This window comes from Pristis pectinata, chromosome 3, assembly GCF_009764475.1.
Source record: "Pristis pectinata isolate sPriPec2 chromosome 3, sPriPec2.1.pri, whole genome shotgun sequence".
Classification (NCBI taxonomy): domain Eukaryota; kingdom Metazoa; phylum Chordata; class Chondrichthyes; order Rhinopristiformes; family Pristidae; genus Pristis; species Pristis pectinata.
Window position 1 is genome coordinate 136,363,302 of NC_067407.1, and position 21,870 is coordinate 136,385,171.

At 47.0% G+C, this 21,870-nt stretch overlaps 1 protein-coding gene across 1 annotated transcript in view; it reads left to right on the forward strand.

Annotated features, from left to right (window-relative positions):
• LOC127568027 (epithelial cell-transforming sequence 2 oncogene-like) overlaps nucleotides 1-21,870 on the forward strand; it is a 69,259-nt gene that overhangs the window by 42,416 nt on the left and 4,973 nt on the right. Inside the window, 5 exon segments of the mRNA XM_052011275.1 lie at nucleotides 2,604-2,693; nucleotides 4,852-5,066; nucleotides 7,335-7,482; nucleotides 15,735-15,808; nucleotides 15,896-16,052. Coding sequence (XP_051867235.1) covers nucleotides 2,604-2,693; nucleotides 4,852-5,066; nucleotides 7,335-7,482; nucleotides 15,735-15,808; nucleotides 15,896-16,052 — 684 coding nt within the window.

Here is a 21,870-nt window from a genome sequence, read left to right on the forward strand (position 1 = left end):
TGTATCGCGGTCCCTCTATTCTACAACACTCCCCAGGACAAGTGAGGAGGGGTGATAGGCAGATGGAGGAGGGGAGGGTAGGGATAGCGACAGAGGCTGGGAGGTGATAGGGGGAAGTGACAGAAGGCTGCGGATCATGGAATCTGATAGGAGACGAAGGTGGTGCATGGAACCAAATGAGGGGGGAGGGGACCCAGTGGGAGGAGTGTGTGGGTGACGGACTGATGGAATGGGTGGGGGATGGGAACAAATAGGGAAATAGGGGGCTGAGGAGGGGTTTTGGATCAGACAATGTGTGTAGGAGGAACTGGGTAGATCGGGAGGGGAGAGGAAGTGACAGAGGGGGAGCAGGTTACCTGAAGTTGGAGAATGTTGATGCCGTCGGGTTGTAGACTGACCAGGCGGAATATGAGGTGCTGTTCCTCAAGATTGTGTTTGTCTGACCTAATCAGGGAAGTGATATTACAGGAAACAGTTAACAGGCATTGCAACTGCTCTGCCCGGGACCGCAAGAAACTGCAGAGAGTTGTGGACACAACCCAGCACATCATGGAAACCGGCCTCCCCTCCTTGGACTCTCGTTGTCTTGGTGAAGCAGCCAGCATAATCAAAGAACCTACCCACCCGGGTCATTCTCTCTTCTCCCCTCTCCCATCAGGCAGAAGATACAGGAGCCTGAGGGCATATACTACCAGGCTCAAGGACAGCTTCTAGCCCACTGTGATAAGACATTTGAACGGTTCCCTTATACGATGAGATGGACTCTGACCTCATGATCTACCTTGTTGTGACCTTGCACCTTATTGTCTACCTGCACTGCACTTCCTCTGTAGCTCTGACACTTTACTCTGTCCTGTTATAGTTTTTACCTGTACTACCTCAGTGCACTCTGTACTAACTCAATGTAACTGCACTGTGTAATGAATTGACCTGAGTGATCGGTATGCAAGAAGAGTTTTTCACTGTACCTTGGTACACATGACAATAATAAACCAATACCAATACGTCCTGGTGGTGGCTGCAAATCAGTAAGTTGGTTTATTATTGTCATATGTACTGAGGTAGAGTGAGAAACTTTGTGTTGCGTGCCATCCAGACAGATCATTTCATCACATCAGTGCATTGAGGTAGTACAAGGGGAAAAGCAATAACAGAATAAAGTGTTACAGTTACAGAGAAAGTGCAGTGCAGGCAGACGATAATGTGCAAGGGCCGTAACGAGGTAGATTGTGAAGTCAAGCTGGCTTTATGGAAGCAGATTCACCTCAAAGGTTGTGCATTTGAGCCATAGCAGTGGAAGAGCAGAAACTCTCGGGTGACTCACCCAAGGAAGAGAGTCTTGCCGTGTTGGAGGTGAGACAGTTACCTCATCTGCCCCCTCGAGTAGATGTAGCTGTGAAAGATTGCACGGCACAATATCACATATTCTCCCTTCTCCCTGGAAACCAAGAATAGGATTGGTTTTGGGAACAGGATGCACAGGGCGGCACAGTGGCACAGTCACTGCCTCATGGCACCAGAGACCCAGGTTTGATCCTGACCTCGGGCGCTGTCTGTGTGGTGTTTGCACGTTCTCCCTGTGTGGATTTCCCCCCGGGTGCTCCGGTTTCCTCCCACATCCCAAAGGTGAGCAGGTTGGTAGATTAATTACCCCTGATGCATAGGTGAGCGGTAGAATCTGGGGGAGTTGATGAGAATGTGGGGAGAATAAAAAATGGGATTAATGTAGGATCAGTGTGAATGGGTGTTTTGCTGGTCAGCACAGACTCAGTGGGCCGAAGGGCCTGTTTCTGTGCTCTGTCTCTTGATGATTATAATTGAATACCGAAACATTATAGTAGAAGACAATGGGAAGGGAGCTCTGGTTCTTTTTGGATCTCGGCAGGGAACCAGATCTACCTAAGGGACCACAGTGTTCCCGGAGGTCAACGTAGGAGTCAGACACAAGGGGTCTGAAGGCTCCTTTATTTCTCCCTTTGACCTTCCAAACACCGCATGCCACTTACTCAGTCTGGAGGTGTCCAGGTATCCCAGTGAGATCCTGCCGACTACGCCAAATGTGAATGTGTAATAAGGCAAACAACAGCAGAGCCAAGGAGCATACAAAAAGTTCTTTATTGTTTAACGCTAGCAGTAGTAGGGGTACATGGAGGAGCAAACAGTCAGTGCTGCTCTTCTCTGCACGTGGCCCGACTCAAGGTGCTAACAAACTTAAATACATTGTTCTCTGGTAGGTGTCCACATACTGCACAGGCATACCCATATTTGGGTATGCTTGACCAGCTCACGCTACCATTGGTCAAGCCGAGGCTGCTGTTTGCAGCCAGACAGGTTAACACATCTTTCACAGTTAGTCAAAAACAATCCTTTTCCTTGTGGCCTTGAAGCTCAGCAGCTCCTTACACCAGCAGGTGGCTCAAGCTGTTTACCAGTAGAGAGAGAGAGTAACCCTTTGTTCACCAGAGCTCTCTTCCCATTGTCTTCTACAATATTCCCTGCCCGACGTGAAGAGGGACTACTCTGCAGCACGAAAAATCTCCAAGTGTGCTGTTGTCCTGGTTACAGAAGTTAACCACATTTGTTTTCTCTCTTTTTTCCATAAGGAAAGTGTCACGTCAGAAAACGGAGGCATGAAACATGCCTCCAGGAAACTTCTACCTAGTGAGGGAGTATTTGAGAAGCTGACCCACCTGGTGAGTCCACACACTCAGTGCCTGGTTCTTACACACAGTGTAACAGTTCTTGGAGATGTGCAGGTGTTTTATTGAGATTGGTGCAAGCTGGCATCAGAGCATGGTGACTCGTTGCAAGCTGCTCTCTGCAGATTCACTCGTTTGTGTAGTGGTAGTGTAACGCTATTACAGCGCCAACAACCTGGGTTCGATTCCTGCCGCTGTCTGTAAGGAGTTTGTAGATTCTCCCCTGTCTGTGTGGGTTTCCTCTGGGTGCTCCGGTTTCCTCCCATATTCCAAAGACGTACTGGTTAGGAAGTTGTGGGCATGCTATGTTGGCACCGGAAGCATGGCGACACTTGTGGGCTGCCCCCAGAACACCCTACACAAAAAGATGCATTTCACTGTGTGTTTTGATGTACAGTACATGTGACTAATAGATATCTATCTTATCTTACTTCTATTATAATCATTCTACTCTTTTAAATCTCAATTCTATCCTGCACTGCACTTTCTCTGGAACTGTTACACTTTATTCTGCATTCTGTATTGTTTTACCCTGTACTACCTCAATGCACTGTGTAATGAATTGATCTGTATGAATGGTATGCAAGACAAGTTTTTCACTTGGTACATGTGACGATAATAAACCAATTCCAATTCCTTGGTGAGTAGATAGCTCCCTGAAGGTTGAAGCACAAGTTGATCAGGTGGTAAAGAAAGCGTATGGCATACTTACCTTCATTAGTTGAGGCACTGAGTTCAAGAGTCAGGAAGTTATGCTGCAGCTTTATAAGACTCTGGTTAGGCAGCATCTGGAGTATTGCATTTAATTCTGGTCGCCCCATTGTAGGAAGGATGTAGAGGCTTGCGGGAGGGTGCAGAAGAGGTTCACCAGGATCGGAGGGCATGTGCTATAAGGAGAGGTTGGACAAACTTGGGTTGTTTTCTCTGGAGCAGCGGAGGCTGAGGGGAGACCTGATAGAGGCTTATAAAATGATGAGAGGCATAGATAGGGTAGACAGCCAGTATCTTTTTCCTAGGGTTGAAATGCTTAATATTAGAGGGATGTATTTAAGGTGAGAGGGGGTAAGTTCAAAGGAGATGTACGGGGCAAGTTTTTTTTACAGAGAGTGGTGGGTGCCTGGAATGCGCTCCCTGGGGTGGTGGTGGAGGCAGATACAATAGAGCTGTTTAAGGCTCATAGATAGGCACATGGATGTGCAGAGAATGGAGGGATATGGACCATGTGCAGGCAGAAGGGATTAGTTTAATTAGACATTATTAGTTTAATTAGTTCAGCACAACATTGTGGGCTGAGGGGCCTGTTCCTGTGCTGTACTGTTCTATGTACCAGGCATCATTTAGCACAGTGAAATATCCAAAGTGATTCCTAGGATGTCATTAGATATGATATTTTTAGATATTTATTTATTAGTCACATGTACATCGAAACGCACAGTGAAATGTGTCTTTTTGCATTACTGAGAATGTGCTGGGGGACAGCCTGCAAGTGTCGCCACGCTTCCGGCGCCAACGTAACATGCCCACAACTTCCTAACCCATATGTCTTTGGAATGCGGGAGGAAACTGGAGCACCCGGAGAAAACCCATGGGGAGAATGTAGAAACTCCTTACAGACAGCGGTGGGAATTGAACCTGGGTCGCTGGCGCTGTAATAGTGTTATGCTAACTGCTACACTACCGTGCCGTACCATTAAGGGCAATTTAACACTGAATCACTTGACTGGGGGCACCAGCCTTCAAGATGCTGGACTCCATCTAGAGTAAAGTGACCCACCTGATCAGCCTCCCCCTAGCCTGCAAATGAGACCAGCTTTGGTCAGTATGGACGAGTTGGGCCGAAGGGCCTGTTTCCATGCTGTATTACTCTGACTCTGTAACTCTCTGTAAATATTGCTGCACTGTGCCTGCTCTACAAAATGCACTGCAGAGCCTTGACAGCATGTTCTAAACCTGTGACCTCTACCTGTCCACAGGTGAAGGGAATATCACGTCCAAGTTTCATTGTCATTGGAAGAATGCCTCACTTGAAATCACCTTCTCCACATGGTCAATGAGGATTCAAAGAGGTGGTTCTCAAGGGCAAGTGGTTAGGGAAGTGATAATTTGCCTTTAATTCCCTACAAATCTTTTACCCTTTCCATAATTTTTTTAGAACAGGAGAGTACTTGGTGGTGTTGTGGAGAGGCGGAAGCAGTTGGCCAAGGAGGCTTTGACCAGCGAGCGAGAGTACGTGCAGACCCTGGAGATCGTGAAGAACATTTACTGGGCTCCGCTCAAAGCGGCTCTGGCTTCCAACCGAGCCATCCTGAGCATCGCCAACATCCACAGCATCTTTGCTGACATCCTGTCCATCCTGGATCTCAACAGGTTGCTATCTGACACTTTATTGGGAGGCGGTAGTGTTCTTAAACTCACAGTGCACTGTGAAAAGCAGGAAGTGGTGAACATTCATTAACTCTCTCCAGAACAGTGACATTTCACCCAAATGAACCATCTTCTCTGTTAGATTCACTGGAGTATGAGTCATAAAGTCATAGAGTCACACAGCACAGAAACAGGCCCTTCAGCCCAACTGGTCCATGCCAACCAAGATGCCCATCTAAGCCAGTCCCATTTGCCCGTGTTTGACCCACATCCCTCTAAATCTTTCCTATTCATGTGAAAAACATGATGATGCTGGAGGAACTCAGCAGGCCAGGCAGCATCCGTGGAGAAAAGCAGGCAGTCAACGTTTTGGGTCAGGACCCTTCTGTCCTGACCCGAAATGTTGACTGCCTGCTTTTCTCCACGGATGCTGCCTGGTCTGCTGAGTTCCTCCAGCATCATTGTGTTTTTCATCTAGATTCCAGCATCTGCAGTCCTTTGTTTCTCTTTCCTATTCATGTACCTGCCCAAATGTCTTTTAAATGTTGTTAATGTATCTGCCTCAACCACTGCCGTAGATATTTTCCAAAACCCTTGATTAGGTACAAGCATGTAATCCCATCCCATCTATCCATGATTCTAAACAAAACTTTGTCTCATCCTTGTTTAGCTTTTAGTATGTCCTGAGCTCCCTGGCATCTATTGTGCTATATATAGTTTTATGTAAATGTGAGGTGTTGCATGGTGTGAGGTGGTGGGACTCATGTCAAGAGGCAGTACACTCTAAAGGGCAAGACCCTTAACAGTGTTGAAGAGCAGAGAGACCTTGGGGTGTAAATCCATGGCTCACTGAAAGTGGCTACACAGGTAGATAGGGTGGTTAAGAAGGCTTATGGAATGCTTGCTTTCATTAAATCAAGGTATTGAGCATAGGAGTCAAGAAGTTATGATGCATCTCTATAGACCTCTGGTTAGGCCGCATTTAGAGTATTGCGTGCAATTCTGTTCACCTCACTATAGGAAGGATGTCGAGGCTTTAGAGAGGGTGCAGAGGAGGTTTACTAGGATGCTGCCTGGATTAGAGGGCATGTGCTATCAGGAGAGGCTGGACAAACTTGGGCTCTTTTCTCTGGAGTGGCAGAGGGGTGATCTGTTCGAAGTGTATAAAATTATGAGTAGTGTAGATAGGGTGGACAAGCAATATCTATTTCCCATTACTGAGCAGTCCAATACCAGAGGGCATGCATTTGAGGTGAGAGGGGGTGGGTTCAGAACAGATGTCAGGGGTACATTTTTTACTGAGAGAGTGGTAGATGCCTGGAATATGTTGCCTAATAGGGTGGTGGAGGCAAATTTATTGAGGGCTTTTAAGACGGGCTTGGATGGGCACATGAATGAGAGGAAAATGGAGGGATATGGACATTCTGTAGGTAGGAGGGAATAGCTATGTCGGCACAACATTGTGGGCTGAAGGGCCTGTTCTGTGCTGTACTGTTCTATGTTCTGTATAAAGCACATTTATTCAGCTGTATAAAACTTAGCTTAGGCCACACTTAGAATATTGTGTGCAGTTCTGGTTGCCCCAATACAGGAAGGATGTGGAGGCTTTGGAAAAGGTACAGAAGAGGTTCACCAGGATGCTGCCTGGATTAGAGGGTATGAGCTAAAAGGAGAGGTTGGACAAACTTGGCACAACACACAAAAAGTGCTGGAGGAACTCAGCAGGTCAGGCAGCATCCATGGAGGGAAATAAACAGTCGACGTTTCGGGCCGAGACCCTTCATCAGGACTGGAAAGGAAGAGGGCAGAAGGCAGAATAAGAAGGTGGAGGGAGGGGGGAGGAGCGCACGCAGGCAGGGGAGAGGTGAGTCCAGGTGAGAGGGGGAAGGTAGGTGGGTGGGGGAGAAGATGTTATAAGCTGAGAGGTGACAGGTAGAAGAGGCCAAGGGCTGAAGAAGAAGGAATCCGGTAGGAGAGGGCAGTATATCTGCTTTGGGAGTCTCCAACCTGATGGCCTTAACATCGATTTCCCTAACTTATGGTAACCCCAGCCCTTCTTTTCCGCCTCCCCGCCCACCCCAACTCAAAGTCTTCCCTTATTCCTATGGCTCCCTTCCCCCACCTTAATGACCTGCCCATCTCCTCTCCTCCCCCGTCCTTTATTCCATGGTCCACTGCCCTCTGAACCTCTCAAGCTTGATTATTCAAATGCAGTTTTGCCGCTTGCACGAGTTGTTCCGATAACAAGGATGGTTGCACCGAATGTTGCAGGGGTTTATTGGAGGACCTGACCGATCGCCTCCAGGACTGGGGCCCTCCGCAGTGCCTTGGAGACGTCTTCATCAAGTTCAGAAACAGACTCGGGGTTTACACCAACTACTTCAACAACTATGGCGCCATCCTGAAGACCATCGATAAGGTGCGAGACCACTTACAGATTTCAGTGAGCAGATTTGGGAATGACACCTGGAGTTGATTATTTTAATATTAAAACATGAAGCTTATTGAAAAGACTCAATAGTACTCGGCAAATGCAAAACTACTAATTCTTGAAATGGAACTTAGTTATCAAATTGGACTTAGTTAGCCGAAATTGTTTCAGGAGTTAAACCAAAGAGCTGCCAAAATCTTACAGAAACAAAGGACTGCAGATGCTGGAATCTAGATGAAAAAACAACAAGATGCTGGAGAAACTCAGGAGGTCAGGCAGCATCTATGGAGAAAAGCAGGCAGTCAATGTTTTGGGTCAGGACCCTTCAGAAGTCCTGAAGAAGGGTCCTGACGCAAAATGTTGACCATCTGCTTTTCTCCACAGATGCTGCCTGACCCACCAAGTTTCTCCAGCAGTTTGTTTCTTGTTCTGGATTCCAGCATCTGCAGTCTGTTGCGTCTCTGGGAGGTGAATCCAGCTGTCCTCCTGGCTTTAAGATTCTCTGGCCTGTTCCCACATCTCTGCAAGGCCTTGCTTCTCCCTCTCTCTGTAAACTCTTCCTTTTGAGAATTCAACACTCTTCACTTGTGTCGTCTTAAGCAGTCCTGCTTTAAATTCTCAGCCATTTCAGTCATGCCTTTGGCTGATGAGATTCTCAACTATTAAATCCCCTCCCTGAACCTCTCCTCCTCTTACACTTCCTTCCTACGTTAAAACCCTTCTCACTTAGCCTATGGATACCTGCCCTATACTTTGTTTTCCTTGATAATGCTCCTATGAGTCATTTGGGACATTTCACTGTAATCTAAAGTAGTTTATAAATGTGAGTTTGTTATATAATGCTTGGGGTGCAAGGCAATCAGTATATCCCTCAGGGAACATTGGGATCAGACTCCACAAGCCTGTTCTACCACTGAATTAGATCATTGGAGAATGTGTGCTCTACAGATCCATTAACCTGCCCTTAGAAACCAAACCATGGCAACCACACACAATAGCTCAGAGAGCTGCAGAACTGAAGGAGGTACAAAGCTCATGGGGGGATTTGAAAGCAAGGCGATGAGAATTTTAAAATCCAGGCACTGCTTAAATCAGAACCAGTGTAAATATCGAGAGGCAGATATACAGTAATATTGTTTTCCTCTTTCCCTTTGTCTGTCTCTGTCTATCACTAACCTGCCACAGCCTTCCAACTCCAACCCTGCTCCCCTCCCCTCCCTGCCACTGCCTGTGTCACCTTACACCCCTGCTCAGTCCACCTATCGCCTCGAACTCCTGTCTCACCCCTCCCCCTCTCCCCTTTATACCGGCCATCTCCCCTCTCCACTCTCAGTCCTGATGCAGGGTTTCGACCCAAAACGTCAACTGTTCCTTTCCTCCCCATAGATGCTGCTCAACCCGCTGAGTTCCTCCAGTAGATTGTGTGTTGCTCCAGATTCCAGATTCCAGCATCCGCAGTCTCCTGTGTCTCCACTGTACTTCAGGTGTTGTGTTATCAGCGCCATGTAAGATAATAAGATACTTATTAGCCGCATGTACATCGAAACACCCAGTGAAAAGTGTCCTTTTGCATTACTGAGAATGTGCTGGGGGCAGCCCACAAGTGTCGCCACTCTTTCAGCACCAACATAGCATGCCCACAGCTCCTAACCCGTACATCTTTGGAATGTGGGAGGAAACCGGAGCACCCAGAGGAAACCCACACAGACACGGGGAGAACGTACAAACTCCTTACAGGCAGCGGTAGGAATTGAACCCGGGTCGCTGGCGCTGTAATAGTGTTACTCTAACCATTACACTACTGTACTTCCCTACTTCTATACTCCATCTTGCAGCTCTGTAGAACTCTGGTTAGACCACACTTGGATTATTGTGTTCAGTTCTGGTCGCCTCATTATAGGAAGGATGTGGAAGCTTTAGAGAGGGTGCAGAGGAGATTTACCAGGATGTTGCCTGGATTGGAGAGCATATCTTATAAGGATAGGTTGACTGAGTTAGGGCTTTTCTCTTTGGAGAGGAGGAGGATGAGAGGTGACTTGATAGAGGTGTACAACATGATAAGAGGCATCGATCAAGTGGACAGTCAGAGACTTTTTCCCAGAGTGAAAATGGCTGACACGAGGGGGCATAATTTTAAGGTGACTGGAGGAAGGTATAAGGGGGATGTCAGAGGTAAGTTTTTTTACACAGAGAGTGGTGGGTGCGTGGAACACACTGCCGGTAGAGGTTTTGGGGCCGATACATTAGGGACATTTAAGAGACTCTTAGATAGCCACATGAATGATAGAGAAATGGAGGGCTATGTGGGAGGGAAGGATTAGCTAGATCTTAGAGCAGGATAAAATATAGGCACAACATCGTGGGCTGAAGGGCCTGTACTGTGCTGTAATGTTCTATGTTCTATTCCTCTATTAATCTAAATTATATCCAATGCTGAAGACAAAAATTCTGATGTTCTATCCCCTTTGCAATAAGAGACAACATTCTATTAGACTTCCTAATTATTGATGTACCTGCATTTCAATCCCTTTGTGTTTCAATTACAGGGATGACTTTTGTGCTCTTGTAATTAGCGGCCACAGGATCATTTGGTTCATGTGCTGAAGGAAACTGGGTGTGAAACAGAATACTGGCGTAAGGAGTCAGCCTCAGGTTTGCTCTCAATTCCAGGAATCACACCATAACCAAGACTCTAGCTGGCATTAAAATTGGTGGCACAGTGAAGAAGGTTATCCAAGATTACATTGGGATCTTAATCCCTGGGCCAGTGGGCTGAGGAATGGCAGACGGAATTTAATTCAGAAAAATTTGAGGTGTTTCACTTTGGTAAGACAAACCAGGGCAGGACTTGAACAGTAAATGGTAGGGCCCTGGGGAGTGTTGCAGAACAGGGAGACCTAGGACTACAGGTACATGGTCCCCTGAAAGTGGAGACTCATTGGACAGGGTGGTGAAGAAGGCATTTGTCACGCTGGTCTTCATCGGTCAGAATACTGAGTACAGGAGTTGGGACATCATGTTACAGCTGTACAATTCATTGTTAACTTTTGGAGTCTGGAGTACAGTGTACAGTTCTGGTTATCGTACTGTAGGAAGGACATCATTAAACTGGAGAGGGTGCAAAATAAATTTGAGGATGTAACCGGGACAGGAGGGCTTGGGTTATAAGGAGAGACTGGATAGGCTGCAACATTTTTCCCTGGAGTGTAGGAGGCTGAGGGGTGACCTTGTAGAGGTTTATAACATCATGAGGGGCATAGATAAGGTGAATAGGGGAGTCCAAGCATAGGTTTAAAGTGTAAGGTGAAAGATTTAACCACTGAGGGGCAACTTTTTCCACAGTGATGGGTATATGGAACGAGCTGCCAGAGGAAGGGGTTGAGGCAGGTACAATTACAATGTTTAAGAAATGTTTGGATGGGTTAATGGATAGTAAAGGTTTAGAGGGATATGGGTCTAACACAGGCAAATGGGACGAGCTCTGTTAGACAACTTGGTCGGCATGGATGAGTTGGGCTGGGAGGCCTGTTTCCATGCTGTATAGCTCGATGACTCTAAGAGGGCTACACACTGAGCCACACTTCTTACTCTTGCTGAGCTCAGGCCCTGCACAGCTGACAGGAGAACTGTTGTGTCATTGAGTCACATAGCACAAAACATGCCTGTCAGAGCATCATGCGTCAACTGCCATCTCCTTTAAGCCTACTTGCCAGCAATTGCTCTGTGGACTTCTATGCCTTGGTGATTCTGGTGTTTGTCTGGATACTTCTTAAATGTTGCCTATCCAAGTTCCCTTTGAATACCACGATTCAGAATATGACTTTGAATATTTCAGGATAAAGGGCTCAGCCACTTAGAGAGAGTCATCGAGCAATACAGCACAGATACAGGCCCTTCAGCCCAACCAGTCCATGCCGACCACAGTGCCCACCCAGCTAGTCCCAATTTCCTGCGTTTGGCCCATATCCCTCTAAGCCCCGCCCCTCGGGCAGGCACGGTAGTGTAGCGGTTAGCATAACGCTATTACAGCGCCAGCGACTGGGTTCAATTCTGACTGCTGTCTGTAAGGAGTTTGTACGTTTTCCCCGTGTCTGTGTAGGTTTCCTCCGGGTGCTCCGGTTTCCTCCCACTTTCCACAGACGTACAGGTTAGGGAGTTGTGGGCATGCTGTGTTGGCACCGGAAGCGTGGTGACACTTGCAGGCAGCCCCCAGAGAACTCTATGCAAAAGATGCATTTCACTGTGTGTTTCAATGTACATGTGACTAATAATCTTACATATGTATCTATCCAAGTGCTTCTTAAATGATACTTTTGTACCTGCCTCAACCACTTCCTCTGGCAGCTCGTTCCATATACTCGCCACCCTCTGCATGGAAAAAGTTGCCCCTCAGGTGTACAACTTGATCGAAGTATACAAGATGATGAGGCATAGATCAAGTGGACAGTCAGAAACTTTTTCCCAGGGCGACAATGGCTAACATGAAGGAACATAATTTTAAAGTGATTGGAGGAAGGTATAAGGGGGATGTCAGGGGTAAGTTTTTTACACAGAGAGTGATGGGTGCATGGAACGCACTGCCAGCAGAGGTTGTCGGGGCAGATACATTAGGGACATTTAAGAGACTCTTAGATAGACACATGAATGTTAGAGAAATGGGGAGCTATGTGGGAGGGAAGGGTTAGATAGATCTTAGAGAAGGATAAAACGTCGGCACAACATTGTGAGCTAAAGGGCCTGTACTGTGCTGTAGTGTTCTATGTAGGTGCCTCTTCATCACTTAGAGCTGAGACATTTCTTTATCCAAAGGGTTATCAGTCTTTGGGATTCTTTACCCGAGAGGGCAGTGGTTATTTAAGGTAAATTGGTGGACACTAAGGAGATGTGGTGAGGAGGTGCAGAATCGGCTGTGACCTTATCAAATGGTGGAGCTGCAGAGTGTGCTCCTCCTGTTCCTCGTCCTCTATTTCACGGGCTCCTCCAGTGGCTGTTGAGCTTCTGCAGTTCCTGCCATGATGGAGAGTGGCAGCACAATGACCTGTGAGAAAGTGGGGGCTGATGTAATTAACGTTAGCCTGTGGTGCTGTTTCCTGCTGCTAATAGACCTACTCTGTCGGGAGAGGAAGCAGCCTTTCCGTTCCTCCAATGTTTGACCTTATATTGGAGACATAGAACATAGAACAGAACAGCACAGGAACAGGCCCTTCAGCCCACCATTTCCATACTGACCATGATGCCAAATGAAATTAATCCCATGATCCATATCTCTCCATTCCCTGCCCAGTCATGTGCCTGTCTAAATGCCTCTTAAATATCTGCTTCCCCTGGCAGCCCGTTGCAGGCACCCACCACTCTGTGTGTGTGTGTGTGTGTGTGTGTGTGTGTGTGTAAAAAAAAAACTTGCCCCGCACGTCTCCCTTAAACTTTCGAGAGAAACCAAGGACTGCCGATGCTGGAATCTCGGTGAAAAACACAACGACGCTGGAGGAACTCAGCAGGCCAGGCAGCATCCGTGGAGAAAACCAGGCGGACAGCGTTTCGGGTCAGGACCCTCCTTCAGGACTGAAGATAGGAAAAGGGGAATCCCGATATATAGGAGGAAAAAGCAGAGCACTGATAGACTTAAACGTTCCCCCTCTCACCTTAAAGCTATGCTCTCTATTATGTGACATTTCTACCCCGGGAAAGTTGCTAGACTCTGACTATCTACCCTATCTATGCCTCTCATAATTTTATATACTTTAGAGACAGATACTGTTCAAATTTTCAAACCCAGACCTGCCAAATTGGCTGCCTTCAGGCAGGGTCACCTTGAGGGTCTTCAGTGGCCCCAGATTGGGAAGGAGAAAATAAGCCAAGTTCAAGAAGAGCATTCATAAAGATGCTTATAATAGGGACCTGGATGAAGTGAATAGGATTGAAAAGACTCCAGCAATTCGATCACTAGGTTTAAACGAAACCTAGTGCATTGATGACAGACTGCTGCACTGTCGGTGGTGTTATCTTTCGGGTGAGACATTAAGCTGAGGCCCCTTCTGCACTCTCAGGTGTACACAGTAGATCCTGTGGCACTCAAGAGGCATCGAGTATAAGAGTCAGGAAGTCATGTTGCAGCTGTATAAAACTTGTATCGCTTCAGCATGTGATGAGCTCCCTGGCATTTATTGTGCTACATACAATTTTATACATTTATACAGCTGAAACGTTGGTTAGGCCGCACTTGGAGTATTGTGTGAAGTTCTGGTCACCCCATTACAGGAAGGATGTGGAAGCTTTAGAGAGGGTGCAGAAAAGACTCACCAGGATGTTGACTGGATTAGAGAGTATGAGCTATAAGCAGAGACTTGGATTGTTTTCTCTGGAGCATCAGAGGCTGAGAGGAGACCTGACAGAGGTTTATGAGATGATGAGAAGCATAGATAGAGGAGGTAATCAGAGTCTCTTTCCCAGGGTGGAAATATCAAATACTAAGGGCATGGTTTTAAGGTGGGGGGGGGGAAGAGTTTGTGCGGGTGCCTGAGAGCGGTGGGTGCCTGGAACGGGCTGCAGTGGGAGGTGGTAGTAGCAGATACAGTGGTGTTTAAGAGGGGTTTAGACAGGCACATGAATGTGCAGGGACTGGAGGGATGTGGATCGTGTGCAGGCAGATGGGATGTGTTTACTTTGGCATCATGTGTGGCATAGACATAGTGGGCTGAAGGGCCTGTTCCTGCGCTGTACTGTTCTATGTTCTAAGGGGCAGTTACCTTTCATGTCTGGAACGTAGAACATTAAAGCACAGTACAGGCTCTTCGGCCCACGATGTTGTGCCGACATTTTATCCTGCTCTAAGATCTATCTAACCCTTCCCTCCCACATAGCCCCCTATTTTTCTATCATTCATGTGTCTATCTAAGAGTCTCTTAAATGTCCCTAATGTATCTGCCCCCACAACCTCTGCAGGCAGTGCGTTCCACGCACCCACCACTCTCTGTGTAAAAAAAAACTTACCCCTGACATCCCCCTTATACCTTCCTCCAATCACGTTAAAATTATGTCCCTTCGTGTTAGCCATTGTCGGCCTGGAAAATGTCTCTGACTGTCCACTTGATCTATGCCTCTTATTGTCTTGAACTCCTCTATCAAGTCACCTCTCATCCTCCTCCTCTCCAAAGAGAAAAGCCCTAGCTTGCTCAACATGCTCTCCAATCCAGGCAGCATCCTGGTAAATCTCCTCTGCACCCTCTCTAAAGCTCCCAAATCCTTCCTATAATGAGGTGACCAGAACTGAACACAATACTCCAAGTGTGGTCTAACCAGAGCTTATAGAGCTGCAACATAACCTCGCAGCTCTTGAACTCAAAACCCTGACTAATGAAGGCCAACACACCATATGCCTTCTTAACAACTCTATCAACCTGCGCGGCAACCTTGAGGGATCTGTGCACTTGGACCCCAAGATTGCTCTGTTCCTTCACACTGCTAAGAGTCCTGCCATTAACCTTATATTCTGCCTTCAAATTCAATCTTCCAAAGTGTATCACTTCACACTTATCCGGGTTGAACTCCATCTGCCACTTCTCAGCCCAGGTCTGCATTCTAACAATGTCCTGTTGTAACCTGCAGCAACCTTCTACACTATCCACAACACCACCAACCTTCGCATCATCAGCAAACTTACTAACCCACCCTTCCACATCCTCATCCAAGCCATTTATAAAAATCACAAAGAGCAAGGGTCCCAGAACAGATCCCTGCGGAACACCACTGTTCACCGACCTCTAGGCAGAATATGCTCCATCTACCACCACCCTTTGTCTTCTATGAGTGGAGCCAATTCTGAATCCACACAGCCAAGTTTCCCTAGATCCCATGCCTCCTGACTTTCTGAATGAGCCTTCCATGAGGAACCTTATCAAACGCCTTACTAAAATCCATGTACACCACATCCACTGCTCTACCTTTATCAATGTGCTTTGTCACATCCTCAAGGAATTCAATCAGGCTCATGAGGCACGACCTGCCCCTTACAAAGCCATGCTGACTGTCCCTAATCAGTTTATGCTTCTCCAAAGGGCCTGTACTGTGCTGTAATGTTCTATGTTGTATCACCTCTTTCACATCTGGTACAAACCGTGAGGGACAAAGTCCTCTCGCTGTGAGGAGAAAGCCGAATCCAATGAGACCACGGGGGCATGAAGTGGGGACACTACCTACAACTTCCCTCACTAACCTAAGACTTGCTTTACCATCTCTTCCAGTGCTGAGAAACTATCCCAGGTTTCCGCGCCTTCCTGACCAGGCACGAACAAACTCCAGTGACCAAAATGCTGAGGTAACCATCCCTCAACATTCATTGCTTCGGAGGCAAGCTTGCACCCCAGCAGTCTCTCCTCAGCTACCCCTCATGTTGTCATTGCAGCCTTCATGAAATCCTGCTGATGCCCAGCACCCGGTTTGAGGAGAACACGGCGCTGTTGCACGCTTTGCGGCTGAACACTCCCACCGAGCACACGGATCACCATGACCTCACTACTGCCATCACCGGTCTGAAATGCTTTCGGGATTATATCCGAGAGGTGAGTGTACTGGTTGGATTTGCAGGAAACTAGGAGCAGGTGTATACCATACAGCCCCTGGAGTGTGCTCCATTAAATGTCACTACTGATCTGACCTTGGCTCCAACTCCATTTTCTTGCCAATCACCGTAACCATCTCCCGCCACCCCCCAACCGCCTCCCTCCCACCCCCAACTCCCCTACAGTCCAGATATCTATCTCAGCCTGGGATATGTTGGATATATTGTGTGCAGTTCTGGTCGCCCCATTACAGGAAGGATGTGGAGGCTTTGGAAAGGGTGCAGAGGAAGTTCACCAGGATGCTGCCTGGATTAGAGGGTATGTACTATAAGGAGAGGTTGGACAAACTTGGGTTGTTTTCTCTGGAGTGTTGGAGGCTGAGGGGAGACCTGATAGAAGTTCATAAGGTTATGAGAGGCATAGACGGGGTAGACAGTCAGAATCTTTTCCCAATGTAGAAATGTAAAATACTAGAGGGCGTGCATTTAAGGTGAGGAGGGGAAGGTTTAAAGGAGATGCGTGGGGCAAGTTTTTAAACCAGGCTGCCAGGGGAGTGGTGGAAGCAGATACGATAGTGGTGTTTTAGGGGCTTTTCGACAGACACATGAATATGCAGGGCACGGAGGGATATGGATCATACACAGGCAGAAGAGATTTAGTTTAATTCGGCATCGTGTTCAGCACAGACATCATGGGCCGAAAGGCCTGTTCCTGTGCTGTACTGTTTTACATTCCATGATTCCATCTCCATAGCACTCTGGGACAGAGAATTCCAAAGATTCATGAGGCTCTGAGAGAAGAAATTCTCTACCTCCTTCATAAATGGTCAGGCATGTATTTGGAGATTTAAGCCCCCTGGTTTTAGATTCTCCCAAAACTTGCCTGCGAAGCTTCTTCAGAATCTAGTCTGTTGCCAGCTTGGACTTCTGCACTGTGAGAGATGCAAAATGAAGCAAAGCCCGTTCCCACAAGGGTACGGGCCAAAGGCTGTTGGAGTCAGCCACTTAGCTTTTGATTAGGGGGTGTCGGTGAATTCAACTGTGGGAAGGACATTGACCCTACCTTTAAGATTTAAGATATCTTTATTAGTCACATGTACATCAAAACACACAGTGAAATGCATCTTTTGCGTAGAGTGTTCTGGGGGCAGCCCGCAAGTGTCGCCACGCTTCCGGCGCCAACATAGCATGCCCACAACTTCCTAACCCGTACGTCTTTGGAATGTGGGAGGAAACCCATGTAGTCACAGGGAGAACGTACAAACTCCTTACAGACAGCGGCTGGAATTGAACCCGGGTCACTGGCACAGTAATAACGTTAGGCTAACCGCTACACCACTGGCCTAATCTTGCCCAGCATCTGAAAGAAAAGCCACTACCTTCCCCCACTAGCATGGTAGGTCTGCAGTGTGTACCCTGCACAGGATACACTGGAGAAACTTACTAAGGCTAATTTGTCAGTATCTTCTGGACTTGTCCTTCTCTCTGGCAGGTGTCACAAGGGCACCATTCGCATAGGTAACATCACCACTTGCTGGTTCCCATCCAAGTTGCACTTCACCCTGACTTGCCACATATGGAATACACACATGCTTGTTCATAGGTAGTAAAACTGCAGTGATCTGGCACACACAGTGCTCTGGCAGGGCTAGAATGGGAGATTTTCCGCACAATTGGATGTTCTTCCCGTTACCACCCCAACACATTTTTAACTTTTTTAACAAACAATACCTGACAGTGCTTTTTTATATTTCTAAGGTGAACCAACTAAGTTTAAAACAAGTTTGGAAATCAGGGCCCCTTGTTGGTGGAAACGGACTCAATCCTGACCTCTGGTGCTATGTGGAGTTTGCACGTTCTCCCTGTGGGTTTCCTCCAGGTTCCACATTCCAAAGGGGGAAGAGGGGGCAGGTTCAGAACAGACGTGAGGGGTAAGTTTTTTTACTGAGAGAGTGGTGGATGCCCAGAATGTGTTTCCTGATAGGGTGGTGGAGGCAAATTCACTGGGGGCTTTTAAGAGGGGCTTGGATTGGCACATGAATGAGAGGAGAATGGAGGGATATGGCCATTCTGTAGGGAGGAGGGATTAGCTATGTCGGCACAACATTGTGGGCCGAAGGGCCTGTTCTGTGCTGTACTGTTCTATGTTCTATGTTCAAAGACGTGCAGGTCAGTAGGTTAAGCGGCTGCTGTAAATTTCCAGTAGTGTGCAAGTGAGAGGTGGAATCCAGAGGGGACTGATGAGTATAAGACCATAATAGGAGCAGAATTAGACCATTTGGCCCATCGAGTCTGCTCCGCCATTCGATCATGGCTGATTTATTTCTCTCTCTCAGTCCCATTCTCCTGCCTTCTCCCCGTAACCTTTGACACCCTTACTAATCAAGAACCTATGAACCTCCGCTTAAGATGTACCCAATAACTTGGCCTCCACAGCCATCTGTGGCAATGAATTCCACGGATTCGCCACCCTCTGGCTAAAGAAATTCTTCCTCATCTCTGTTCTAAAGGGACATCCTTTTATTCTGAGGCTGTGCCCTCTGGTCCTAGACTCTCCCACCACCGGAAACATCCTCTCCACATCCACTCTATCCAGGCCTTTCCATATTCGGTAGGTTTCAATGAGATCCCCCCTCATCCTTCTGAACTCCAGCGAGTGCAGGCCCAGAGTATGAGGCAGAATAAAATGGGATAAACACAGGGTTAATGTTGCCGACTTGGTTGGCAGAAGGGCCTTCGTCTGTGCTCTTTGCCGCCATCTTCACGTACAAGTGGGACTTGAGTGTGATTTCTCTGCCATGCTTTGGCACTGCCATCTTCTGTTGCAGCTGACAGAGCAGAAGGAGAGGGCAGCAGATGGTGAAAGCCCAAACCAGCATAGGCGGTTCTCCTGTAAGTCACGGGTCCGATGGGCAGGAATTCATCCGATTCGACCGAGAAACCTGCATCACACAGCAGAATATTTTCACACTAATGCAAAAATCACATTAAGGATAAAAATGCCTACCTAATCTATTTTTTAAAAAATGATGCTGCTCATCTTGCTTTAATTGTTAAATAGACAATTGTCATTTATATGTGAACAAGGTTGAATGGTTTTCCCCCCTGATAAAGGGTCAGTGACTTTACCACAATGTTTGGCCGAGATGGCAACTCCATCACTTCTCCCAGTACCTACTCTGTATTTCTGGTGTCCAAAGTTCTTGCTTCCAATTCCTTTTGTTCGCACTTCCTTCCTTCCTTTTAGAGTCATAGAGCACGGAAACAGGCCCTTTGGCCCAACTCGTCCATGCCGACCAAGTTGCCTACCCGAGCTAATCCCATTTACCTGCGTTTGGCCCACATCCCTCTTAAATCTTTCCTGTCCTTGAACCTGTCCACATGTCTTTTATACCATTGAAAATGTATCTGCCTCTATTTATTCTTCTGGCAGCCCAAGGGTCTACCTGTGTAAGTCCTGCCCTGGGTTAACTTACCAAATAACGATGGTACCACCAGGCTCAAGGACAGCTTCTATCCCGCTGGCATAAGACTATCGAACGGTTCCCTAGTACAATAAGATGGATTCTTGATCTCACAATCTACCTCATCATGACCTTGAACCTTATTGTCTACCTGCACTGCACTTTCTCTGAAGCTGTGACACTTTACTCTGCATTTTGTATTGTTTTACCCTGTACTACCTCAATGCACTGTGTAATGAATTGATCTGTACAATCGGTATGCAAGACAAGTTTTTCACTGTACCTCGGTACAAGTGACAATTATATTCCAATTCCAAAATGCAACACTTCACACTTGTCTGAGTTAAATTTCATCCGCTATTCCTTGGCCCACTTTCCCCATTGGGATGTTATGTTGAAGTTGTACAAGACGTTGGTGAGGCCAAATTTGGAGTATTGTGTGCAGTTCTGGTCACCTACCTACAGGAAAGATATCAATAAGCTTGAAAGAGTGCAGAGAAAATTTACACGGATGTTGCCGGGATTTGAGGACCTGAGTTACAGGGAAAGGTTGAATAGGTTAGGACTTTATTCCCTGGAATTTAGGAGAATGAGGGGAGATCTTATAGAGGTATACAAAATTATGAGCGGTAGAGATAGGGTGAATGCATGCAGGCTTTTTCCCCTCAGGTTGGGTGAGACTGGAACTAGGGGACATAGGTTTAGGGTGAAAGGTGAACTATTTAAGGGGAATCTGAGGGGAAATTACTTCACTCAGAGGGTGGTGCGAGTGTGGAACGAGCTGTCAGCGGAAGTGGTGGAGGCGAGTTCAATTGTACCGTTTAAGAGAAGTTTGGATAGGGACACGGATGAGAGAGGTATGGAAGGCTATGGTCCGGGTGCAGGTAGATGGGACTAGGCAGAAAACCAGGCCGGCATGGACTAGATGGGCCGAAGGGCCTGTTTCTGTGCTGTAGTGCTGTATGACTCTATCTAGATCCTATTATAACTCATGGCCAGCTGTTGCCTTTGCTCTGAGAATGCAGTCCTCTATGCAGCAGTAGAATAAATGGCATGGAATCAGTTCTGCTCTTCCTTCCCTCTAACCCTGCTATAATTACCCTTTACAATTACTGCCCTTCTTTTCAAACATTTCCTCAAAACTGACCACTTTGATCAAGTTTTGGTCACCTGTCCTGCCCTCCCTCTGTCATTGAACGTCACTTCATTTTACAAATCACTCTGAGATCCCCTGGCACATATTACAATGCTGAAAGACACACTATAAATGCAAATTTATTAATATAGATCCAAAAGCACCAAATTGTACCAATTTTATGTCAAATAAAATTGGCATTGAGCATGCTCTGATTAACACCAGAATGCTGCCATTTATGTAGGCAAGCACTGCAGCCTATTTGCCCACAAGACAACATAACTGCAACGTCCATGACCCTGTGCGTGCTGCAATGGTTCTTCTGTCTACAACTTCAAATGAGCTTGCTCTCCTCCTGCATGGGAAAGCCACTACTTTAACTTTTTTTAAAATTTTGTTTACAGCGTGGTAAACAGGCCCTTCCGGCCCAACGAGTCCGCGCCGCCCATTTTAAACCCAAATTAACCTACCCGTACGTCTTTGCAATGTGGGAGGAAACCAGAGTACCCGGAGGAAACCCACGCAGACACAGGAGAACGTACAGACTCCTTACAGACAGCGATGGGAATCGAACCCCGATCGCTGGCACTGTAATAGTGTCGCGCTAACCGCTACGCTACCGTGCCGCTTGCTGGGCAACTTCAAGGGAACAGCTGACATCAGGCAGTAGAACCAATCAAGAATAAGAACAGAAAAGGCTGAGAGCATGGTCAGAATGGGATCAATGGCCTTTTTCTGAGCTGTAAGATGCTATGATTTACACTAATCAGTTCTTGGTATTGGTATTGGTTTATTATTGTCACTTCACACAAGATAAGGGAGCAGAAGTAGGCCATTTGGCCCATTGAGTCTGCTCTAAGGAGAAGGGAAAAGGAAATGAGAAATGTTGGTGGGGGGGGGGGGCGCAAAAAAACACACTATTCTAACCCCAATTTCCAGCCTTGTCCCCATATCCCTTGATACCCTGACTATTTAGATATCTATCTATCTCTTCCTTAAACGCCTCCAATGATCTGGCCTCCACTGCTGTACCTGGCAAGGAATTCCACAAATTCACCACCCTCTGGCTAAAGAAATTTCTCCTCATCTCTGTTTTAAACCTGTACCCTCTAATTCTAAGATTGTGCCCTCTGGTCCTGGACTCACCCACCGAGGGAAACAGCTTGGCCACATCTACTCTGTTCAGTCCTTTAAATATTTTAAATGTCTCTGAGGTCCCC